Genomic DNA, 21,412 nt, shown 5'->3' on the forward strand with positions numbered 1-21,412 from the left:
GGTGTTACATGAAGTCTCAGCAAGCGTTTGACTCACAGCAAGACTCACATTGGGCAGATGAGTTCTGCGTGGATGTAGGTCCACTTTCCATAGCTGACAAGGCCATGTTGGTCTTTCGAGATCAAGCTAGTTGAGATACAGTATTTTGTTGTCTTCCCTTTGTCCTATTTAATTTACTGTCCCATAGGAGTGGGTCTGACTGATCAGAATTGCAACATCCATCTATTTTCACCTCTCATCCTCACAAGGGGCGCAGGAGCTCTGGCGCCCATCTCAGCAACCTTCGGCCAGGAGGCAGGGTACACCGTGAACTGGAGGCCACGCAACACAATCAATAAAATATAAAAAAATCATTCTTGCAACATGCATCCATCCATCCATTATCTGAGCCACTTATCCTCACAAGGCTTGTGGGAGTGCTGAAATCTATCCCAGCTACTTTCAGGCAAGAGGCAGGGTACACCCTGAACTGATTGTCAACCAATCGCAGGCCACATAGAAACAAACAACCAGTCGCACTCACATTCACACCTATGGGCAATCTAGAGTCTCCAATTTGTAATATCTATAAAACACCAATATGTGACAGTATCAGTGCAAACACACTTCCGTACTATTGTCATTATATGTCTGTCGGGGTCTCCAATATGAGCAGTTTAACTTTAATTTAGTTTTGATTGCAGCAGTCGGTGTCTTGACTTCCATGTTCAATTTGATCCATGACAACGCTTGCAACTCAAAGTACTGAAAGCATCATTACCCATTGAAATCAATGGAAATGTCATTAATTCGCTACAGCCCTGGATTTAGTTTCTTCTATTGTGCAGAGAATTGTATTATATTGGTCATTTTATGCAGAAGAGATAAGAAAAAAAAATCTCTATAAGTATTGTTATAATGTCTGTTTGTGTTCAAACATCCATTGCTTATGAGATCATAACACTGAGTGATAATTTGTGAGCAATAATCTACTGGACTGGATTGAGGCAAAGTTATGTGGTAGTTTTGAATACATGACCTGTTTATCTGTATGTGTAGTTTGACAATAAACTTACATGGAGTGGCAATAAACAACTTTAGGCCGCTTTATTGTATCCAAATTTGACATTAATGTCTAAGATTTCAACCTGTTAACGTGGACTTTTCCCTTTTAATTACAGCATTTCTATGAAATATTTGGTAATTGAGGTTCTGGTAGACCTCACAAATTAAACTGGTTCCTCATGAAATGTAGTTTGAGAAAAACCTTTATGGGAAAAAAAAGATATTATGGTCACCAAGTGATATATTACCTCAACACAAAATGAAAACTTAAAGTATTAATTCGTGTTTTTTTTTGCGTGTCCAAACATGATGGAGGCCAGCTGTGTGGCAGCTTCCTGTTGTGTTGTGATTTATACAATAAAGCCAGCACTTTCTAGCAACACGCTTTTAGAAATGACCAAAACCTATGCATGTTTAAGGTAATTCAACATATTTGGAAAAAAATAATAAAAAAAAAAAAAATAAACATTTGGGTTGCGTTTACGGGGCCTGCGTCCCGGACAGACAAGCCTTCACAAACACTTGGTCCGGGTACAAAGTCTCCTGCCGCTAGCTAACTGCGTGCCAACCACACCAATTTTCGCACTTCCTTCATTTTAAAAAATACGCTTTGTTATCACAGAACACTTTTGAGCTATTAGAAGAAGCCGAAACCGGCTCCATTGTCGTTATTTGGCAGTCCCTACAGGCAGTTTTTGGCATGTTCCCGGAGATTCTCCACTTCAACCGAGAGACCTGTCCGTCGTGCTGGCCCGGTGAGTCACTTGTTAAAATTGCTAAAAATGTGACAAACACGCCGCCGAATGGCGCTTAAAACCTTCGCGTGGTGCCATTTAACGACGCGTCGAAGCACCTGAGCTCTTACATTTTGGCTAAAAAGCAAGCGGGGCAGGAGGGGGGAGGAAGGAAGGAGGGCTGCTGGAGGGGGGGGGGGGGGAGAAACTTGCCGCAGTTGAACACTTGTGCCACCCCGGCTCATGTTAGCTCACGTCCGGCCACACAAACGTGAAGAGAACGCGGTGAAAACGGGACACGACTGTACCTTCAAATGCGCCCCGTCGTCAAATCGGCAAGGGAGAGCGGTAAATCCACAAAAAGCTGCCACCGGCGGCTTGGAGTGTTGCTCGTGCGGCCCCAGTCGTCCTCACTGCGGCCGCGGAGAAGACAAGTTCATCCCCCTCTCTCAAAGCGCTGCGGAGCCTCTTTCCTTCTCTTCCTTCACCCGTAAGCTTTTCTTTCGTATATCCCTTTCCCTAGTCCGTTCGAGATCAAATCATCACATTCCACCGCGTCCCCAACAATGAAAAAGGTGGGTTTTCCCTTTTTTTTCTCTCCTCCTTTCGCCGGAGCAGGACCCACCCCTCGGGATGGCTCTGCCCGCTTTGACCGCAAAGAGAACGCCCTTCCCCGGCTGTGAGGTCCCGCCTCTCTTCCCCCTTCCTTCTGGTTCCTCCGCACTCTCATACAGGAGTGTCAGGCCGGTGAGCGCAGCCAGTGTGGCATATTTCCTGTCATGCCTACACAATGCTGCACGGAGCAAGTTGTGGCACGATGAAACTGGCTTTATTGTGCACTACAAAGCCAGAATAGCACCTACAACTGCATTAAAGCTGCGTTTGGAATTGCAGTTGCTGATGTAAGATTAAGACAAATCTCCTTTTAAGCTCCCCACTCTGCCTAAATCTTCTGTTATGATGAATAACAGGGCTGCAGAAAGATAATAATATACTATATGTAGTGATGCGCATGTATATTTTGTAGCAGTGGTGGACAGTCAGGCCCAAAAGGACTTTTCTGCGGTCCAAAACACTATCAGAACTACCGACCTACATTTGCAGCCTGTATTTATGTGTTTATTTCATGGAATTGTATTCATTCATTATTTCCAATGGTCTATTATCCAGTATGTGTCTTTGGATGTTAGATTTCTTTCTTTTTTACATTTTTTTTACGAGATTTCAGCCCGATTGTGCTGCCATGTCACTCTAACCTGCCCAGGGCCTTTAAAGGGGAAATCCAGAGGTTTGCATTAACAATGTATCCAATAGGTCATGTAATATGTACTCTATCTTGACAATGTGATGTTAAATCTTCTCTCATTTAATAGTGTTTTTTTTAATAGTGATTTTTGTCAACAATTACAAATTTTCAGGAGCTCTGCCATTTTTTGCGAATCACATGACCTGCATTGGCGTATGTGACGTGTTACGTGCCTTTCCAAACGCTCGATTACATGGGATACTATAATGCCCAGCGCCGATTTCTCGGATTTATCCTCATCTGATGAATAAAATCGGGAAGACGGAGGAATACTTCCATACACATCCGTGAGCGGCTCTGCGCCGCTCGGTTGATTGGGAAGACGTAGGAATACTTCCATACAGATTTGAACCCGTGGCTGCAAATAATGCTGCCGAGCGAGCTCCGCCGCTCGGTTGTAAATGATGTTGAATATTCGGATGGTTCTTCGGGCGGAATGATGTGGAGTCTGACGAGCTCACGGTTCCGCCTCTCTGTATGGAAGTATTCCTCCGTCTTCCTGATCAACCGATACTGCTATTTCTTCATCAGATGAGGATAAATCTGAGAAATCAGCGCTAAGCATAATGGTGACTTGTGAAAATGGCAGCGGCCCTGAAAATTCATAATTGTCAATTAAAAATCTTCTCAAAACACGATTAAATGAGAGAAGAATTAACATCACATTGTCAAAATACAGTACAGACGTATTGGATACATTGTTAATGCAAACCACTGGATTTCCCCTTTAAAATATGTAGTTGGGCTTATATTAGCAATGGGACTGTTTTTTCATTCAATCAAGATTCCATATTCCAGCTAGCTGGCCCACAAGAACATCAGCATTTTCCATCTTCTGATTGGTTCAAATAGTAAAATACGTCTGTATTCACGCATTTAATTATCAGTAATTGTTAAGTATGATGCACGGTGTATAACACTGATTATCCTCTACAGGTGGGTAAGACACGAAAGAAGTCAACACAAAAGTGCGACTTTTCAAAAGCCAGCGTGAACCGAGCAATGACACACCAGCATGGAAACCATGACCGTGTGCAAGTACGTTTTTACACTTCTGACGTAGAAGACTCCATCTAACAAAGAACAACAACCTCTCATTTGTTTGGATTTTGAAACAGGATTTTCGCTTGGGGGAAAAAAGGAAATCGGAGTAATTAGTACAGGGTTGTGATAGTTATGGGCGTCAATAACCTTTATTCACTGTATAGTTGGATTTAATGTAAAAAAAACTTTGTAAAAATAATAATGTTGTTAGTGATGTGCAAAAACTATTTAGACAAAATCGCCAAGGCGTCTCTCACACTTTAAGCATTTCATCAGGTTTTTATTGAAAAATTCAAACTATTTGCGGAATCGTTTCATATATTTGGGCTCTATCTGTAATGCTCTTAGCTGCCACAAGTTGAGTGCCAACACCCTTGGCGAGGAGGAAAGTCGTAAATGGTATCAAGGAAATATGATGAAATGATAGTTTGACTGTTCTAAGATCCTTGTATGTCGAGGAGTTAAGTTTAGCCTGTGTTGTTAGAAGGATAAAGAGGATGAAATGCTATTAAAATATTTTGGATCATAATTTTTGTTGTATTTAGGGTTTAAACTAATATATTGTAACTTAATACAGGCATTTATAAACATTTTTATAGGTATTTTTCCGGGGTTTTTAACTTTATGCAATAGGCCTGTGTTCTTATATACTGTACTGCACTCTGCTTTAGTTACCGTTAAGGCAACGTACCTTGTGGTGCATATTTGTCTCATGATATTTGTTTTGCATGGCAATGATTGGAACATGGAAATTGTGTGCCTTAGGAGTGCATTTTCCAGAAATGTAAAATCCAGAACTGCTCGACATTTGCGTCTTTCGCGGTTCGCCTGCGTCACCGAAGATAGACTTGACTATTTTCACACGATAGTTCATATCTGTCATGTTCCATCTGTCCTGAGAAAGTTCACACACATGTTTCTGTCATCCGGGTAAGTGGCTCCCATATATCAAACGACATAGACGCAAATGCGCGATACAGACTTGCCATGTAAAGCGCAAACACGTTTTCCGAGACGCGTTGTCGAGCCAGGCATTGTGCGCTGCAGGAACTACCTGATTCAGGAAGAGCCCACATTGGAGCCAACATCCTTCCTAATTGCAAACATCCCTCGCCAGCCAACATAATCAACTCTGTTCCAAGAAGAGTTTGTTGATAGCACGCACATGCTATGTGCATCTGCTTCTTTTTTTTTTTTCCATTCTTGTTTCACATAGGAGGCATTTTTTATCTTATCCAGAGCCACTTGCAAACACTCCAGATGCACACTAATCTCTATAATCCCGTGCACATCTCTAAAATTACACACAAGCCAAAAGTCCAAGGGTCCAGTGAGCGGGTCAACAGTTACCTGATGATATTATGACTACATCGTAATAAAGCGAGGGGAGAACTAAAACCAATGAAGGAAAGACTTTACGCTACAACATGGCTTATGTAGCTTTACTACTTTGTGTTCTTTTAAATGTGAGGATGAGGATTAATGTGCTTAATTCGCTGTCCTCCCAGAGCGTGTTATGGCCGGTATTTAAACGCATATAACCCAGATGAGTCCAAATGTGGGGCAGCATGTCATGTCCGCAAAACATGCCCTTACCCTAAGACATCCAGCTCTTAACGGCATTGTGTGCATCGCTGATTGGCATCTCTGCATGAATTCTTGCTTTCGTGCTGCTCTTTTATTATTTTGATGAAAATGGAGGACTTCTGAGTTAAAAACTAAAAGCATATCTGCCTGCACTACGAAAGTTGCAAAATTGACTTGTATTAATTATTTCACAGAAAAATCAATACTCTGTATAAAATGTGACATTTGATTTAAAACGTACAATATAAATATATAATGTACTGGAAATGGTGGGGCAATATCACGTTTGTCCAGAAACCAAAATTGATAATTTCCTAATAAAACCCCTACTCTGTAGTAAAATGTCCATCCATCCATCCATTTTCTTTTGCCGCTTATCCTCACAAGGGTCGCAGGGAGTGCTGGAGCCTATCCCAGCTGTCAATGGGCAGGAGGCGGGGTACACTCTGAACTGGTTGCCAGCCAATCGCAGGGCAGATAGAGACAAAAAGTAGCACTCACAATCACACCAAGGGTCAATTTAGAGTCTCCAATTAATGTTGCGCGTTTTTGGGATGTGGGAGGAAACCAGAGTGCCCGGAGAAAACTCACGCAGGCAGGGGGAGAACATGCAAACTCCACACAGGTGGGACCGGGATCGAACCTGGGTCCTCAGGACTGTGAAACCAACGCTTTTTCGTTGGATCTTTGGGTGGAGGGGAAAGAGTGAGGCTACAGGGAGAAGAGATAGCGAGGGTGGACGACTTCAAATACTTGGGGTCAAGAATCCAGAACATTGGTGAGTGTGGAAGGAAGTGAAGAAACGGGTCCAAGCAGGTAGGAATAGCTGGCGGAAGGTGTCTGGTGTTCTATGTGACAGAAGAGTCTCTGCTAGGATGAAGGGCAATGTTGATAAAACAGTGGTGAGGCCGGCCATGATGTACAGATTAAAAACGGTGGACACTGAAGAGACAACAGGAAGCAGAACTGGAAGTGGCAGAAATGAAGATGTTGAGGTTCTTGCTCAGAGTGAGCAGGTTGGTTAGGATTAGAAATGAGCTCATTCGAGGCACAGCCAAAGTTGGATGTTTTGGAGACAATGTTCGAGAGAGCAGACTTTGATAGTTTGGACGTGTCCAGAGGCGAGACAGTGACTATATTGGTAGAAGGGTGCTGAGGGTGGAGTTGCCCGGCAAAAGAGCGAGAGGAAGACCAAAGAGAAGGTTGATGGATGAAGTGAGGACATGGCGTCAGTGGGTGTTCGAGAAGAGGATGGACAAGATAGGCTTGGTTGGAAAAAGATGACACGCTGTGGCGACGCCTCACGGGACAAGCCGAAAGGAAAAGAAGAAGAATGAAAGTCAATACCACATTTGCTCCCAATGCTGATTGCAAAGTGACAATATTAATCTATACACGCAAAAGTACTTGTAGAATCAAGCATTGACCTTTACTAGGGAGACATCAAATAGGGTGTTGGTTCTCCTTGTTCCACCCATCCTTGCTTTTTTTTTTTTGCATTTCTGGCCTGCAGTGGGACTTCAACAAGCAACCCCAAGATCCACCAGTCTCTCGCGACTTCAATTCTTAGTGTTTGTACATTCATTTGGAACTCCACTGGAAACAGTCAGATCCAACAACGTTTGATCGGCACACAAAAAAACAAAACATCCACTTGTCATGTCTCATCTTATTTGGAAGTACATATGCCTCAGCCTGTTGAGCTTATCCTCCCATGGTCTACTATTTCTCACTGTGGGGGGACATTCCTCAAAACTCAGCCTCTGGCATGCAGTAAATCTCCCTGAGAGAGATCTAACATTAGAGAGCTGTGCCATTTGATATGTACAGTATGTTCTGGCCCAGTACCACACCTTCATCAGAACATCCGTCAGTCTTTGTCAGCCGTGTTACCAAAGGCGGAGTGGCAAAGGAGCAGGAAAAAAAAGGTGTTAACGGGATATGAAGGGTTCTGCACATGTGGCTCCCTCCCTTCCTCTTGAAGGAATGCCTGACTTCTGACTACGCATGCTCTTTTAAAGCAAATGCCCACTCATCTATTAAAAAAAAAAAAAAAGCTGTTGAGGTGTTGGCAACTATCGTTTTGCCGTCTCTGCATGCCTGGGCTAATAATTAAACTACATGGAAGAAACTGTGTAGTTGTAGCCGTTCATGGTTCCCTTCTTTTAATCTGTTTATGTTTCTAAATTCTAAAGATGAGATGAGAGAATTGATCTATCAGCATGCTAGCGTTATTAAGCAATAAGATTTTATTGTTAAACGCAACCCTCCAAATTTGGATAATAAAAGTTAAAAACGTACTGCCTCCATTCTCCATCCGATCGACAGACTGTACAACCAACCAACTGGGTTAACCGAGTGTCCGACTGACTGGTCATTAAAGCTGATTGTAAGAGTCCTGGATCTCAGTATACCAGATCTTCACCAAAAATCCATATAATTTTCCAACAAATGGTGTCAAATGTGGGATGGTTAGCCTTGAGATGAGTTGGAGGAAACCTGCCTCATTTGTGTCATGGTCAATTAACTTTATTTTCAACTATATGGAGTCCTGTAACAAATGGTGTCAGAAATAAAATGTTAACCTTAATACCAGTTTCGTTGACCCTTGCGACAGGTGATCCATGGTTGACTCATATCACGATTAATGTATTGGTTCTTCAATTCAACAGAGCCCTTTGAAAAATGATGGCAGAATTGGGATTGTTCGACTTCAGACCCGTTGGGAGCACATTTAAACTTGTGACACCTTGTTCAAATGTACATGGTTTCTCAACCCAATAGAGATGATTCAAATACATGATGAGGGTGATACTTTTTGGAGTCCTGTGACAATGGATGAGGATTGGAATGGGGCACTAACATGGGACACGGACTTGTCTCCTGAATGGGAAGTTAGTATGTTTGTATACAAGATTTGGGTACTATGGCAAGGAGCCTGGCTCTTTGTGTCATATTTACTACACAGGTTATTCAACTCAATGGGCTCGATTGGGAGAAGTACAATAAAGAATATCATGGCTGCAGTTGTGTACGTGATAGTCAGAAGTGGGTTGGTTTCAGCGTGAGGTCATCTGTGGCATAACCCCACCCAAGGACCTGGCTCTCGTGGTCACTGTACAAGTTTGAACTCAATAAACAGCGTGCTGAAGACTGCTCTTCAGAGAACTGAGAAAATGGGTGTCAAAAGAGGGACGGTTAGCCAGGGTTTTGAGGCTTTTTCAGTTGGAGAGGCTCTGGTGGGCTGGTCCCTATACAGAGTTGTCAACCACTTTGACTATCGTAGTCATTTAAGTTCTCTTTCCCTAACATTTGCTTTGAATGCTATGCTAAATGTCTGGTAGTCGTATAGGGCACGGCCACCATAAAGAGTTGTTGTTTTCTTGGTTTTGATTGCCAAGCTAATTGCACCAATAAAGCTTGACGCCGTGGTTTCCGAGAAGGTTCTGGATTGAAACGTGCTCATGCAGAGCTGAGGGGCCTCCTCTAAAAGGCCTTGTCTGTCCTCTAGTGGTTAGAAAGCTACACTTGCAATCTTCCTCTACACAGAATAAATTCCCTAAACATCTTTTGGCCTTTGTAGTGTAAAAGCAAAGACTAAAACTCAGTGGTGGGAAATTAATGGTAATTTTTGTGAGAAATTTCAGTTTAAATACAAGATTAACTGTTTTTAGTGAAACTGACAGGATGTCCTAGCGTATTGTACTAACATTTAAAGGGGAAATCCAGTCCTGGCATTAACAGTGTATCCAATAGGTCATGTCATATGTACCCTATTTTGACAATGTGATGTTAAATCCTCTCTCATTTAATAGTGTTTTGAGAAGATTTTTATCAACAATTAAGAATTTTCAGGGGCGCTGCCATTTTCGCGAGTCACATGAACTACGTGCGCGGATGTGACGTGCACTGGATTTCTCCTTTAAGCATCTCGAAAAGTGCGATGGAGAGCAAACGTCTTGTTGTATATAAAGCAAGCTGAAATGGAAAGCAAACTCAACACATGACAGCAAATGGGCAAATAGCGCAGTACAAACTTGTGATTTCTGCAATGTTTCCAAAGAAAATAAACAGATCTACCTTTCAATAGAGTGTAGAAAATGACCGTATGATGGGAGTGATGGAAGTATTACTACTCTTTGAAGTACACTTTTCTATGAAGAAAGTAGAAACATATTGATTGACAGGCTTCTCTTATCATTTTAATTCTAGTTATTAGCATGATTCATTTTATAGCCAAATGCTATTGAGCAGTTAGCATGTCCTAGAGATTTTTATAAAATTGTATTTGTAATTGTAGTGATTGGTCAGGAGCAGCCAGACAGTTTTGCTTTCATAACTCACACCTTCCCCTTTTGCTATTGGAGGTGTGCTTTTTGTGGTGGGTCAAATGCACACATAAAAAAAGTAAACCAAGAAGGAAAAACACTTGTGGAATGGTCATTAAATGCTTACTGGGTGATGTCATCACACATTATGATGGTTCAAACACCAAGCTTTTTTCCCCAAGAAAAAATATGGTACAGATATAACATGTAGCATGTTGTTTGTTTTTTAAATAGTTAGTAAACTCTCTGGTATTCATTAATGTGAGGATCAATACAATAAAATGCCGGAAAAACACCACACAATGACATGATTAAATGCATACTTCAATGTGTAGTAAGTGCAAAACTCCCGGATTTCTCCAGCATAGGCGTGTCTTCTTCAATTTGGCTGACAGCGCTGTTGCACCATGTGGGATTTCCCAAGAAGACGTTTGCACCTCCTTCTTTTTGATACTTGACGCTCGCCTTCACTTCCAGACACGCAGAGAACACAGGAAAGACACCACGGGGTAAGTCAAGATAATCTTGGATGTCATTTTCACGTTTTGTCCTTTAAAACCCTGATTTTTGGCAAGTAATAACCTCAATAGATGGTCAGGATGAATTTACTACAGGATGTACACTTGTTATTGCTAAATTTGACATTTAACATCTGTCAGTTTTTATTACAGTTGAAAAACTTGTAAAAGGGAGAAAATATTTGGGAAAAGCACGCTTAGATCTTTAACCAGAAGCATACAAAATAATGCTGCAGTGATTGTTTTATTTGACTCATATTGATGAAAGATGTTTGAACTTGAATCAGCGATTTGTATCAAGACGGCCAACAACGCTGACTTCCGCTTAACTTGCTCTTTCTTTCACAGTTGAAATACAAGCAGACACGAGACGGCCGCCAGATGCGAGAAGCCATGGTAAAACTCCCAACTGAACGTATTCCTTCACTTTCGCTTACGTCTTATCTTTACCGAACACGCTGTGGCGACCCCGAAAGGGACAAGCCGAAAGAAACGTACTTACTTAACGTACTTACTTATCTTTACAGAACAATAAACCCACGGGATGCATTGTGAAAACTCCATGAAGTGTCACTGAGAAAATGCGAGTATTAGCAGCTCAGTATCTGTTTTGGATTTGGATGGTGAAGTTAAAGTTGAAATCACATTTTCAGGGGTGTTCATGTAAGGTCCTTAAGGACTATGAGGAAAATAGTATGTCGTATTTAAGTTATTTTTTTTTTTATTTCACTCCTGAATAAACTGACACTATGGTATTTTGGTAGCCATAGAGAAAATCAGTTAAGTGTGTGTGTGTGTCTGTTTTCAGAATTGTGCAGTTTGTAATTTTTTTTTTCCCTTCAATAAAGGAATCTTGCGGCACGGTGGCGCAGCTGTAAAGCATTGTCCTCACAGTTCCGAGGTCCAGGGTTCAATCCCGGCCCCGCCTGTGTGGAGTTTGCATGATCTCCCCGTGTCTGCTTGGGTTTTCTCCGGGCACTCCAGTTTCCTCCCACATCCCAAAAACATCCATTCATTGGAGACTCAAAATTGCCCCGAGGTGTAATTGTGAGTTCCAGGTGCCCTGCGATTGGCTGGCAACCAGTTCAGAGTGTACCCTGCCTCCTACCCGATCACACCTGGATTTGGCTCCAGAATCAGAATCAGACAATCTTAGGTTCATCCTCCCGGGATGGATTGATTTTGTGTTCTATTCTGAGGTCTATAATTTTTTTTTTATAAGTTTGTTTTCCCTCAAGTCATAGTAAATAGATAATCATTCTGTTTCTTTGGACTTCATTTACAATCATTCACGATCGTTGTGGTGAATCTCTGTTATTGCAATGGGTGGTGTCTTGTCTCCCACAGACAGAAACGTGGTTTTCCAAGGCAGAAAGCTCCGGAAAAGTCATGATTCAGCCGTTTACAGCCACCAATGACTCCAACTTCCTGGACTCGGCTTTTCGTTATCAGCTTTTCCCCACGGCATATGGCATCATCTTCATACTAGGACTCTTTGCCAACATTTACGTGCTGGTTGTGCTACGCTGCCTACGAGAAGCCAAGGCCATGGGGGAAATCCGCATTTACATGACCAACCTGACCATCGCAGATCTCCTCTTCGTCTGTGCCCTCCCCTTTTGGATTGGGTATTACAGCCGCCAAGGCACGTGGATCTACAAAGACTTTCTGTGCCGACTGACCGGTTCATTGTTCTTCATCAACACCTACTGTTCCATCCTCTTCCTTGGCGCCATCAGCGTCAACCGGTACTGGGCTGTCACCAGGCCTCTAGACGCAGCCTCGTCGGACCACAGGCGCCGCGGCATTGCCATCTGCGTGGTCATTTGGTTGACGACGCTCTCCATGGCTGTTCCTTTTCTCGCCAATCCAGGCACCAACCAGGACAGGAACGTCACCCGGTGTTTCGAGGGGTACCAGAATGGGGACGACTCGTCCAAAAGAGTTGTAGCGGCCATGCATTTCGCAATTATCGCAATGTTTTTTGTTGTTTTCGCGCTCGTGGTGGTGTGTAACCTCCTCATTGCCCGAGCCTTGTTCTCCCAAAGTGCTCCTCTCTCTGAGCTAAAGTCCGGAACAGTTTTATCCAGGAAGTCCAACATGACTATCTCCTTATCAAGGAGGCCAACAGGGGTGAAACGCAGGGCTGTGCAGATGCTGATGGCGGTGGTCGGCGTATTCGTCCTGTGCTTCCTGCCTCATCACGTGGTCCAAGGCTTCTGGACGCTGGCAGTGCTTCAGATCCAAGAGGGGTGGGGCCATGTGGACTGGAATGGCGAGACCATGCAGGCGCTTAATGATGCGCATCAGGTGACCCTACTTCTCATGGGCCTCAACTGCATTTTGGATCCAGTGGTGTACTGTTTTGCGACCAGGAAGTTTCGTCGGTACATCATGGCTGATCTGAAGAGGCTGGCGAAGGGTGAGAGCTGCTCCCACACAGTCACCTCACAGATCTCTTTGGACAGCCGACACCAGAGCCAGAGACTTCCTGATGAGCTCATTCAACCCGAGCAGCTTTGACACCCAAGCAATGCCATAATAAACAGGAGATTACATATTCTGTATCACAGCCATTTTTTTTAGACTGCTTGTCCTGGATTGGAGCCTATCCCATCCGACTTTAGGTCAGAGGTGGACTACAACCTTGGAGTGGTCTCTAGTCAAAGGGAAAGCACATCAAGAGAGACAAACTCACATTCAAACTGTCCCCAAGTTGGAACTGAACCAAAACTGCCTGGACTGAACTCACGTCATCAATAACTGTCTTGTCCATACCATTTGTAAGAGGAAAAAAAAATATCACATTTAATGACTGAATGTGCGTAACTGTATGAGTTTTGTTGCAAATATGTGATTGTCTTCATAGGAGTCGGGGGTGAGTCCTGCATAGCCTAGCATGCCTTCAGTGGACTTTGAGACTTAATTCACCTCCTAAAACCGCCACGCGATAGAATTATCGCAGTTATTGAAGCCATAAATACGATAGAAAATTACAGAACGGCATCCAACTGTGCCAAAACTCTGAAATAAAAATACATTGTACTCACCACAGATGATTATTAAATATTAATGAAGGTGTTCATATCACTCATTTACTTGGCGAAGTTGGTCGTAATGAGTTTTGCTTTGACTAACCGGAGAAATGAATCCTGTCATTGTGGGCCAACGCTGAGTACAAATTTGAAATCTTCATGATTGAAATAAAATCTAATGTAGTTTGTAGGTTAGACTACATTGCATCAATCTGGCTTCCTGTATGAAGTACGCACAGAAAAGAAGAAGTTATGCAAGCAGAAGTCTCTGAGAATCTGTAAAATTGTGACTCTTTATCTTCACCAAAGGAGCTGAAAAGAAAGATTCAAGACAGTTAATGAGTCAATGATGTTTAGTTAGTACCTTTTAATGTATTTATTTTTGATATACCTTAAATAAGATATACAGCATTTTCTTCTGGTCAAGTGTGATGTGGACAAGTAATTCTGTCAGTCACTTGTTCCCTTCGGGTCTCTGATATTGTGACATTTTCAGGTCCGTGGTGATTATTCACAGTGATTAAAAACAACAGTGAGTTCTCCGCTTTATTGCATTCTGAGAAGACGGTGACGCTTGCAGGTCATTTTGAGTTGCTTGTGATATGCTTTCCTCGTTGCACAGTGATGATCGTACCAGCAGTAAGTACACCCTGTGGACTACAGATAGTTGACTAGTGGTTTGATAGGTGATTGTGTGAGTTGGAGTCCACATTCAAGATCTATTGATTCAAAACTGAGTATGTGCTCTCTGGAGTCACACTTGTGGAATCCAGATCTGTGTAGGCTAGGTTCGTGCTTGAGTAATTCACGTAGACGTGTCCGGCGTTCTCAGCCAGCGGAAGACCGCCCCTGTTATGCAAAAAACAATTAAATGAATATATATTTTTCTGTAAAAAAACAAAACAAAACAGACAAATATATAATATCAGACCTATTTGAGGCAACTGAAATGGGAAAATAATGTGAAATACATAAATGTGTGGTCATTTAAATGAATGTATATATGTATGTGTGCATGTGTTTGTGTGGCTATCAATAGTCGATCGACGGGTTATTGTGATGTCAAAAATAAGACCAAGATGTTGGAAAAAAAAAACAGACCAGCCGAGCTGAACTTAATTTTATGTTAATCAAAGGCATTGTAAATGTTGGCAGGTGTGAGCTTTAACAGGAGGTTGAATATGATCAGTTAAAATAGGAAAAAGGCCACATTCCCTGTTTAGCATATTTTTTTCAATTGAGGTTTGTGTCATTGGGTTGATATCCATCCATCCATCCATCTATTTTCTTAGCCGCTTATCCTCACATGGGTTGTTGGAGGCGGGGTACACCCTGAACTGGTTGCCAGCCAATCGCAGGGCACATGGAGACAGACAACAGTCGCACTTACAATCACACCTAGGGGTAATTTGGAGTGTCCATTTCACGCATGTTTTTGGGATGTGGGAGGAAACCCACTCGGGGGCGGCGAGAACATGCAAACTCCACGCAGGCGGGGCCGGGATTGAACACCAGTCCTCAGAACTGTGAGACCAACCCTCGAACCAGTTGCTCCACCGTGCCGCCCATCACACATTAACGGTGCAAAAAAAAAAAAATTGAAATGATTTGTCTTGGTCTATTTTTTTTGTCACAAAAACCCAATATTTGAGAAAGGATGTGTTGACATCATCATATTCATGCTACAAACTACATGTATAAAATATAATAATATCTATGCATAAATATAAAAACATTTAATATTGTATATGCATTATATTTTTGTAAATAATGATGTATATAGGCATTTTTGTTGCTTACTTTGGTTCCTTTCCAGCCCTTGGAAAACCTTGCAAAATGTTTAAAATAATACAAATGTTACCAGTATATTTGGCTTTTTAAAAAATGCTGTTCTTAGTTGTGCTTTGTTGTACCTTTAGCTCCGATGTTGGGGGGGCTCCCCTTGTCTTTAAATCTTTGCCAGGAGAACCAAAAAATGACAGCAATATTCATGATCAAGGCCAGAAGAGAGAGCGCCAAGGCAATTATTCCCACATTCTCTGTAAAATAAATCAATCGTAAAGAAAAAAAGGAACTTCATACGTGTCAGTGTACACGTTGGTTTATGACTGACAAGAATTTGATGCAATCGTGGTCGAGGGCTTGGAGAAATGCGTCACCACAAGCGCGGTTAAGTGTTTCGCAATAGTGTAATTGATCAAGGATAAACGTTTGTCACAGTCTTTCTGCACCAAATTAAGGAGATACTGGCAAATGCTAAGAAAGTAATCGCTTTCAAAAAACAAAACAAAAACATCCATCCGTTTTTCCCGCTTATCCTCACGAAGTTTGCTCCAGCAGAGCCCATCCCAGCTGTCAGCGGGCAGGAGGCAGGGTATGCCCTGAACTGATTGTCAGCCAATCACAGGGCAAATAGAGACAAACAGACGCACTCACAATCACACCTAGGGGCAATTTATTGTGTCCAATTAATGTTGCACGTTTTTGGGATATGGGAGGAAACCGGAGTGCTCGGAGAAAACCCACACAGGCACGGGGAGAACATGCAAACTTCCACACAGGTGGGGCCGGAATCAAACCCGGGTCCTCAGAACTGTGAGTCCTACGCTTTACCAGCTGACCCACCGTTCCGCCAAATCAAAAACAGTTGTTAACGTGTGAGTGTGAATGGTTGTCGATTTCTATATGCCCTGGGATAGGCTCCAGCACTCCTGTGACCCTTGTGAGGATAAGTGGCTGAGATAATGGATGGATGGATTGTCACATCATCTGAAATGTATCCAGACTTTCATTTTAGAATCATAAAATCATCGTAATGTTTAGAGCAGGGTATAAAGCTCATTTTTGTCGTGGGCCACATTGTAGTTACAGTTTGCCTCAGAGGGCCGTTGTGACTGTGAAACCATAAAAATTTTTAATCACCCCATCATATTTACGCCACAAATTTATAAACTAGTATGGGAATGAGAAATCAAGGCTAAAGAGTTTTTTTTTTCTGCCAGTCTACGTGTTTGGCAACACAAAAAGGTTATGTAATATCGCAACATTATCATTCATATGACACTTTGAAATTTTGGTCCAGATTTTCACAGGAATGATGGAAGTTGACACCGATGATTTGCTTCCGAGGGCCACACAAAATCATGTGGCAGGCCGGATTTGGCCCCTGGGCCTTGAGTTTATATACCAGTGGTTTAGAGGATATAGTCCCAATATTATTATTATAAGTTGTAGCTTTCAAAGAAGCCTGATCTTAAGTAATGCAAGAAAATATTACAAATATACTATAACACTTGAGAACCAAGTATGAGAAGAAAACTCTTAATATGATGTGACAAAAACAAGTTATCTTACAATATCCTTTTGCCAAATGATCAAGAAACTATGGTGGCCCGAATGGGTCAAAAAACAAAGGCTCATTTCTCGAAGGGCAGAAGTGACTGGATGAGTGTTACAGAACTACTGAATTGAGGTTGGAAATAGTGCAATGGCGCCACTGCAGATGCGCATTTACCAACCTGTTGGGCAATTCGAGATGATGTAGACTGCGTGACTGGGACTGACGCGCTCTGATTGATTGCTTTGAGCAAGGCAGCGATACACCCCGCTCTGCTGCGGTCCGGTCAGGGTAAGATTGCCCCCCTTGGCCACTTCTTCCCATGCCTCCTTCTCCTGTCGTTGCCAGTACCACTTCTTCAAGGCCGGCCAGTTTGGCGCGCTGCAATAGAGGCTGACGTTCTGTCCCGCTGGCACTGGGTAATCCGGTATGGCCGTCAGCTGGAGCCCGGTACTTCCCGCTCGAATCACGTTATCAGGGACTTACAGGAAAACGAGCACGGGGCAAAATCACAGTTCAAAGTGCCAGTGCCGAAATTGCGATTGGAGTGTACAGTAAAGAGGAAGTTGTAAAATCTAACGGGGGGAAAAAAGTTACATGAGAATAAATTTGTAAAATAAGACACAAGTCACAATGGTAAAATAATTAAATTATGATATGATGAGGGAAAAAAAACTTCATATTTCCTAGATAGGCAGCATGGTGGTGTAACTGATTAGAGCCTCTGCCTCACAGTTCTGAGGGCCGGGGTTCAAATCCCAGCCCCACCTGTGTGGAGATTACATGTTCTCTTACACTAATGGAAATCTAACATCCTTTTTTCCAATCTGTCAATATTAGCTAATTTCAAGAAATACATTCTTATTTGGTTAATGGATTAGAAAAAACAAGATTATTGGTATAGAAGTTATTGGAAAATAAATGTCCAACTGCTTTCGCATATCATGCAGTTATGTTAAATGTCGTGATTACCTGCGCTGAACACCGAGCAGAAGAAAAAGAGGCTGCGTGATGGAGTCATGCTGTTGAAAGTGTCACTCAGAAGCGAGTAAAAGTTCAGATGTCAAGGTGCAGAGGAAGTGAGAGCGGCCAAGGGACCAGAGGGGAACTGTTGAGTTCCCTTACAGAGATTCCCTCAATAAACAAGTCAATCGAACATGGCGTTGGGTCGAAAAATGCGACGAAAAACAGATCATGTGACCTCACTAAACCTTTGCGAATCACTGGTTTAATGTAGCACCTTTTTAAATTGTTCCGCCAGTTCCAGCACACGCAGGCAGGTGGCTGGAGGCCAGTCAAAAAGTTGACACGAGTCAACTTTTAATAGTCAGCGCTCACGGGAGAAGTCTTATCGTCACCGCACTCGACACGCTCGCCGTCAAAATATTTCCCGCGTGTGGCCACCTTCGGGCTCAGCCTGCGATGGAACGAACAGATTGTTGACCAGCTGGAATCCGACGCTCGCACCTCAAGCGAGCCGAGCTGAGAAGTCGGGATAAGTGGAATGTTTTTACACCCAAGGTACTCCATGTGGGGAAAGGGGGGGGGGGGACACCTCTGAAACTGAATCTATATTTTCAGCAGAAAATAAGCCTTAAAAGTATCACGTAAACTCAACTGCAGCGTGTTAGTCAGCTGAGTCTCAAAAGTTTTTGTTCCCGCGCTTTATTGTTGTTCATCATTTGTGTGCCACTGTACATATGGCAGCTTTTAAATTAATTTTTAAATAAATTTTTTTCTCCATCTGTATCTGCAAATCTATTAAATTCCCCCATGTGGCCAAGGCCCCCCAGACCAGAAGGAGCAGCACAATGTCTATTGAATTGAAGAAAAAAGTAATTTACATTCCATTTGACTTTTTTCATGACCATATGTTTTGATAAAGTACAATATTATAGACCGCTATTTTTTTTATAGACTGAATTGGCTACATTGTGTCTTTTTGGATCTAGAGAAAGCCTATGACAGAGTACCCAAGAGAGGAACTGTGGTACTGGATGCGGAAGTCTGCTGGGGCGGGGAGAAATATGTTAGAATAGTACAGTACATGAATGAGGGGAGGAGAACAGTGAAGAGGTGTGCCGTAGGCGTAACAGAAGAATTTAAGGTGATGGTGGGATTGCATCGGGGATCCGCTCTGAGCCCCTTCCTGTTCGCTGTGGTAATGGATAGGCTGACAGATGAGGTTAAACTGGATTCCCCTTGGACTATGATGTTCGCAGATGATATTGTGATATGCAGTGAAAGCAGGGAGCAAGCAGAGGAACAACTACAAAGATGGAGACATGCACTGGAAAGGAGAGGAATGAAGATTAGCCGAAGTAAAACAGAATATATGTGCGTGAATGAGAGGGGCGGAGGAGGAAGAGTGAAGCTTCAGGGAGAAGCGATAGCGAGGGTGGACAACTTTAAATACTTTGGGTCAACAAACCAGAGCAATGGTGAGTGTGGTAAAGAAGTGAAGAAATGGGTCCAAGCGGGGTGGAACAGTTGGCAGAAGGTGTCTGGTGTGTTATGTGACAGAAGAGTCTCTGCTAGGATGAAGGGCAAAGTTTATAAAACAGTGGCGAGGTCAGCCATGATGTACAGATTAAAAACGGTGGACACTGAAGAGACAACAGGAAGCAGAACTGGAAGTGGCAGAAATGAAGATGTTGAGGTTCTTGCTCAGAGTGAGCAGGTTGAATAGGATTAGAAATGAGCTCATTAGAGGGACTGGCAAAGTTGGATGTTTTAGAGACAACGTTCGAGAGTGCAGACTTCGATGGTTTGGACATGACCAGAGGTGAAAGTGCGAGTATATCGGTAGAAGGGTGCTGAGGATGGAGCTGCCGGGCTAAAGAGCGAGAGGAAGACCAAAGAAAAGGTTGTTGGATGTGGTGAGGGAAGACTTGAGGACAGTGGGTGTTCATGAAGAAGATGCACGAGATAGGCTGAGACGGAAAAAAGATGACAAGCTGTGGCGACCCCTAATGGGACAAGCCGAAAGGAAAAGAAGAAGAGTGGATTGGCATTTTCATTCATTTGAACGGGAAAAGATGACTTGCAATACAAGTCTCATGAGGCCCAAGCGTGATCAAGAAATGAAATAAGCTTGAAACTCACCACTGCACCTATATAAAATATGTGACTTGGCTCAATAAAGGTTGGGGAAAAACATGTCTAGACGATGTAGTGACGGTTTGTTTATCAACCGCCACGCATTTCGTGCTTGGTCTTGACCAAAAATTCAAAACACCGTTTATCAAGACAGTTTGGGAGAACTTGTCGAGAAGCCCATTTTTTTTCCCCTGTATGAATTGACAAAAATTCAGAGACACGCACAAGCTGTTTAAACTGTAAAGTGGATGAGCAAACTCCACATTTTCTTCCATTTCCACTGGCTGTAGGCGTTTAATTTTGTCAGTACGCTCATACAGCCAAGTTATTACACTCGCTTGTACATGCTGAGAGAATCCAGACTATAAAACAATAAAATACTCACTCAGGGGCCGCGACTTCCTCCTAATGAACTTGTTTGTACCAGGGGGGGGGGGGGGAACCGCTGAACATATCACAGTGGGAAGTCAAGATAAATAGTCATCATGCACTTGTCATATGTGTGTGCAACGTGTACACGTGTAGTCATTATTCTACATCATTATTTCATGACCCATTACTCGTTCCTTCATTATTCCGCCCGTCCCAGATGTGCCACGGTCATGCCTGTTGAGTCTCAAATCATCATTAGAGCAGTGCGTGTGAACAAATGATGGATTTCATTTTATGCTTTCCGTGTGCTAGCGATGTTTATTATCTGCGGGGTGCAGCACCTGCCCCCCTCTGGTTGTAACATGCCGGGTGTCGTCAGATAATAATTACCCACAGAAAAAAATCTCTTTACTGCTTTTTTAAAAACTGATTTAACAAGGGGTTCATCAGAAGTATTCTTTTTACAAAGCAAATATATCTTCTGCCGCTAGAGGGCGGTCGTTGCCTTTCTCTCTGCGCCCTTTGACTTGCTGGAGGTTTACTTTTTCTCACCTTTGCTGTTCCTGCAGCAAGCTTTTTTGCTCAAAAATGTGTTGCTATGATTTACCTTCATTATAATCAGAGGTGATTTACTTTCACTGTATTTCAAGTAGAAGTAGATAATTGTGTTAATAGATGTGTAAATACAATGGTTTTACTTCCTGTCCGTCATGGTACCCTGCTAAAAATTTTGTATAGAACATTTCTAAAGAATTTCTAAAGAACTATTGAACTTTAGGATCCATGTCCTATAGAATTTCTATATAAATTCTATTCTTCTGTAGAAATTCTATAGAAAATCACAGCCAAAGTTCTCTAGAGCAAGTTGTTCTGTACAAATTCGATAGATTTCTATAGAATTTCTATAGAAAATTTTTAGCAGGGTACCCTTCTTTTGGTGATCAGAGGTGGAAAAAGTACTCACACTCTGGACTAAAGTAGAAGTACAGGTACTTGTTTTGAAAAAAG

General features: G+C 42.5%; 3 protein-coding genes across 16 annotated transcripts in view; 1 reads left to right on the forward strand and 2 right to left on the reverse strand.

The window, feature by feature from the left end:
- The window catches only part of luzp1 (leucine zipper protein 1), a 59,930-nt gene extending 57,705 nt beyond the window's left edge, over positions 1-2,225 (reverse strand). For 2 of the 3 annotated variants that reach the window (XM_061843585.1, XM_061843587.1), the window contains exon 1: positions 2,087-2,225. The gene's annotated coding sequence lies outside the window, so the exon portion shown is untranslated. The remainder of the gene's footprint in view (positions 1-2,086) is intronic. The other variant, XM_061843586.1, reaches the window with a different exon arrangement.
- ptafr (platelet-activating factor receptor) lies at positions 1,388-15,517 on the forward strand. 12 transcript variants are annotated; one of them, XM_061843599.1, is made up of 5 exons: positions 1,388-1,799; positions 4,021-4,122; positions 10,407-10,552; positions 10,910-10,957; positions 11,909-15,517. In XM_061843599.1, the coding sequence occupies exons 4-5, from the start codon at positions 10,943-10,945 to the stop codon at positions 13,082-13,084; spliced, it is 1,191 nt and encodes a 396-aa protein (XP_061699583.1). In that variant the 5' UTR covers positions 1,388-1,799; positions 4,021-4,122; positions 10,407-10,552; positions 10,910-10,942; the 3' UTR covers positions 13,085-15,517. The 12 variants fall into 12 exon arrangements, with proteins under 12 accessions (XP_061699583.1, XP_061699589.1, XP_061699591.1 ...); XM_061843605.1 differs by having other exon boundaries at positions 1,390-1,799; positions 11,089-15,517; XM_061843596.1 differs by lacking the exons at positions 1,388-1,799; positions 10,407-10,552; positions 10,910-10,957 and adding exons at positions 2,138-2,268; positions 2,397-2,525 and having other exon boundaries at positions 11,909-12,189; positions 12,301-15,517.
- LOC133513155 (uncharacterized) lies at positions 14,316-17,968 on the reverse strand. The gene is made up of 5 exons (XM_061843611.1): positions 17,906-17,968; positions 17,115-17,414; positions 15,510-15,635; positions 15,397-15,424; positions 14,316-14,445 (listed from the first exon to the last, which is right to left on the reverse strand). Exons 1-5 carry the CDS (start codon positions 17,952-17,954, stop codon positions 14,316-14,318), a joined length of 633 nt encoding a protein of 210 aa, XP_061699595.1. The 5' UTR covers positions 17,955-17,968.
- Between the last annotated feature and the right edge of the window lie 3,444 nt (positions 17,969-21,412).

Source organism: Syngnathoides biaculeatus, chromosome 15 (genome assembly GCF_019802595.1).
Source record: "Syngnathoides biaculeatus isolate LvHL_M chromosome 15, ASM1980259v1, whole genome shotgun sequence".
NCBI lineage: Eukaryota > Metazoa > Chordata > Actinopteri > Syngnathiformes > Syngnathidae > Syngnathoides > Syngnathoides biaculeatus.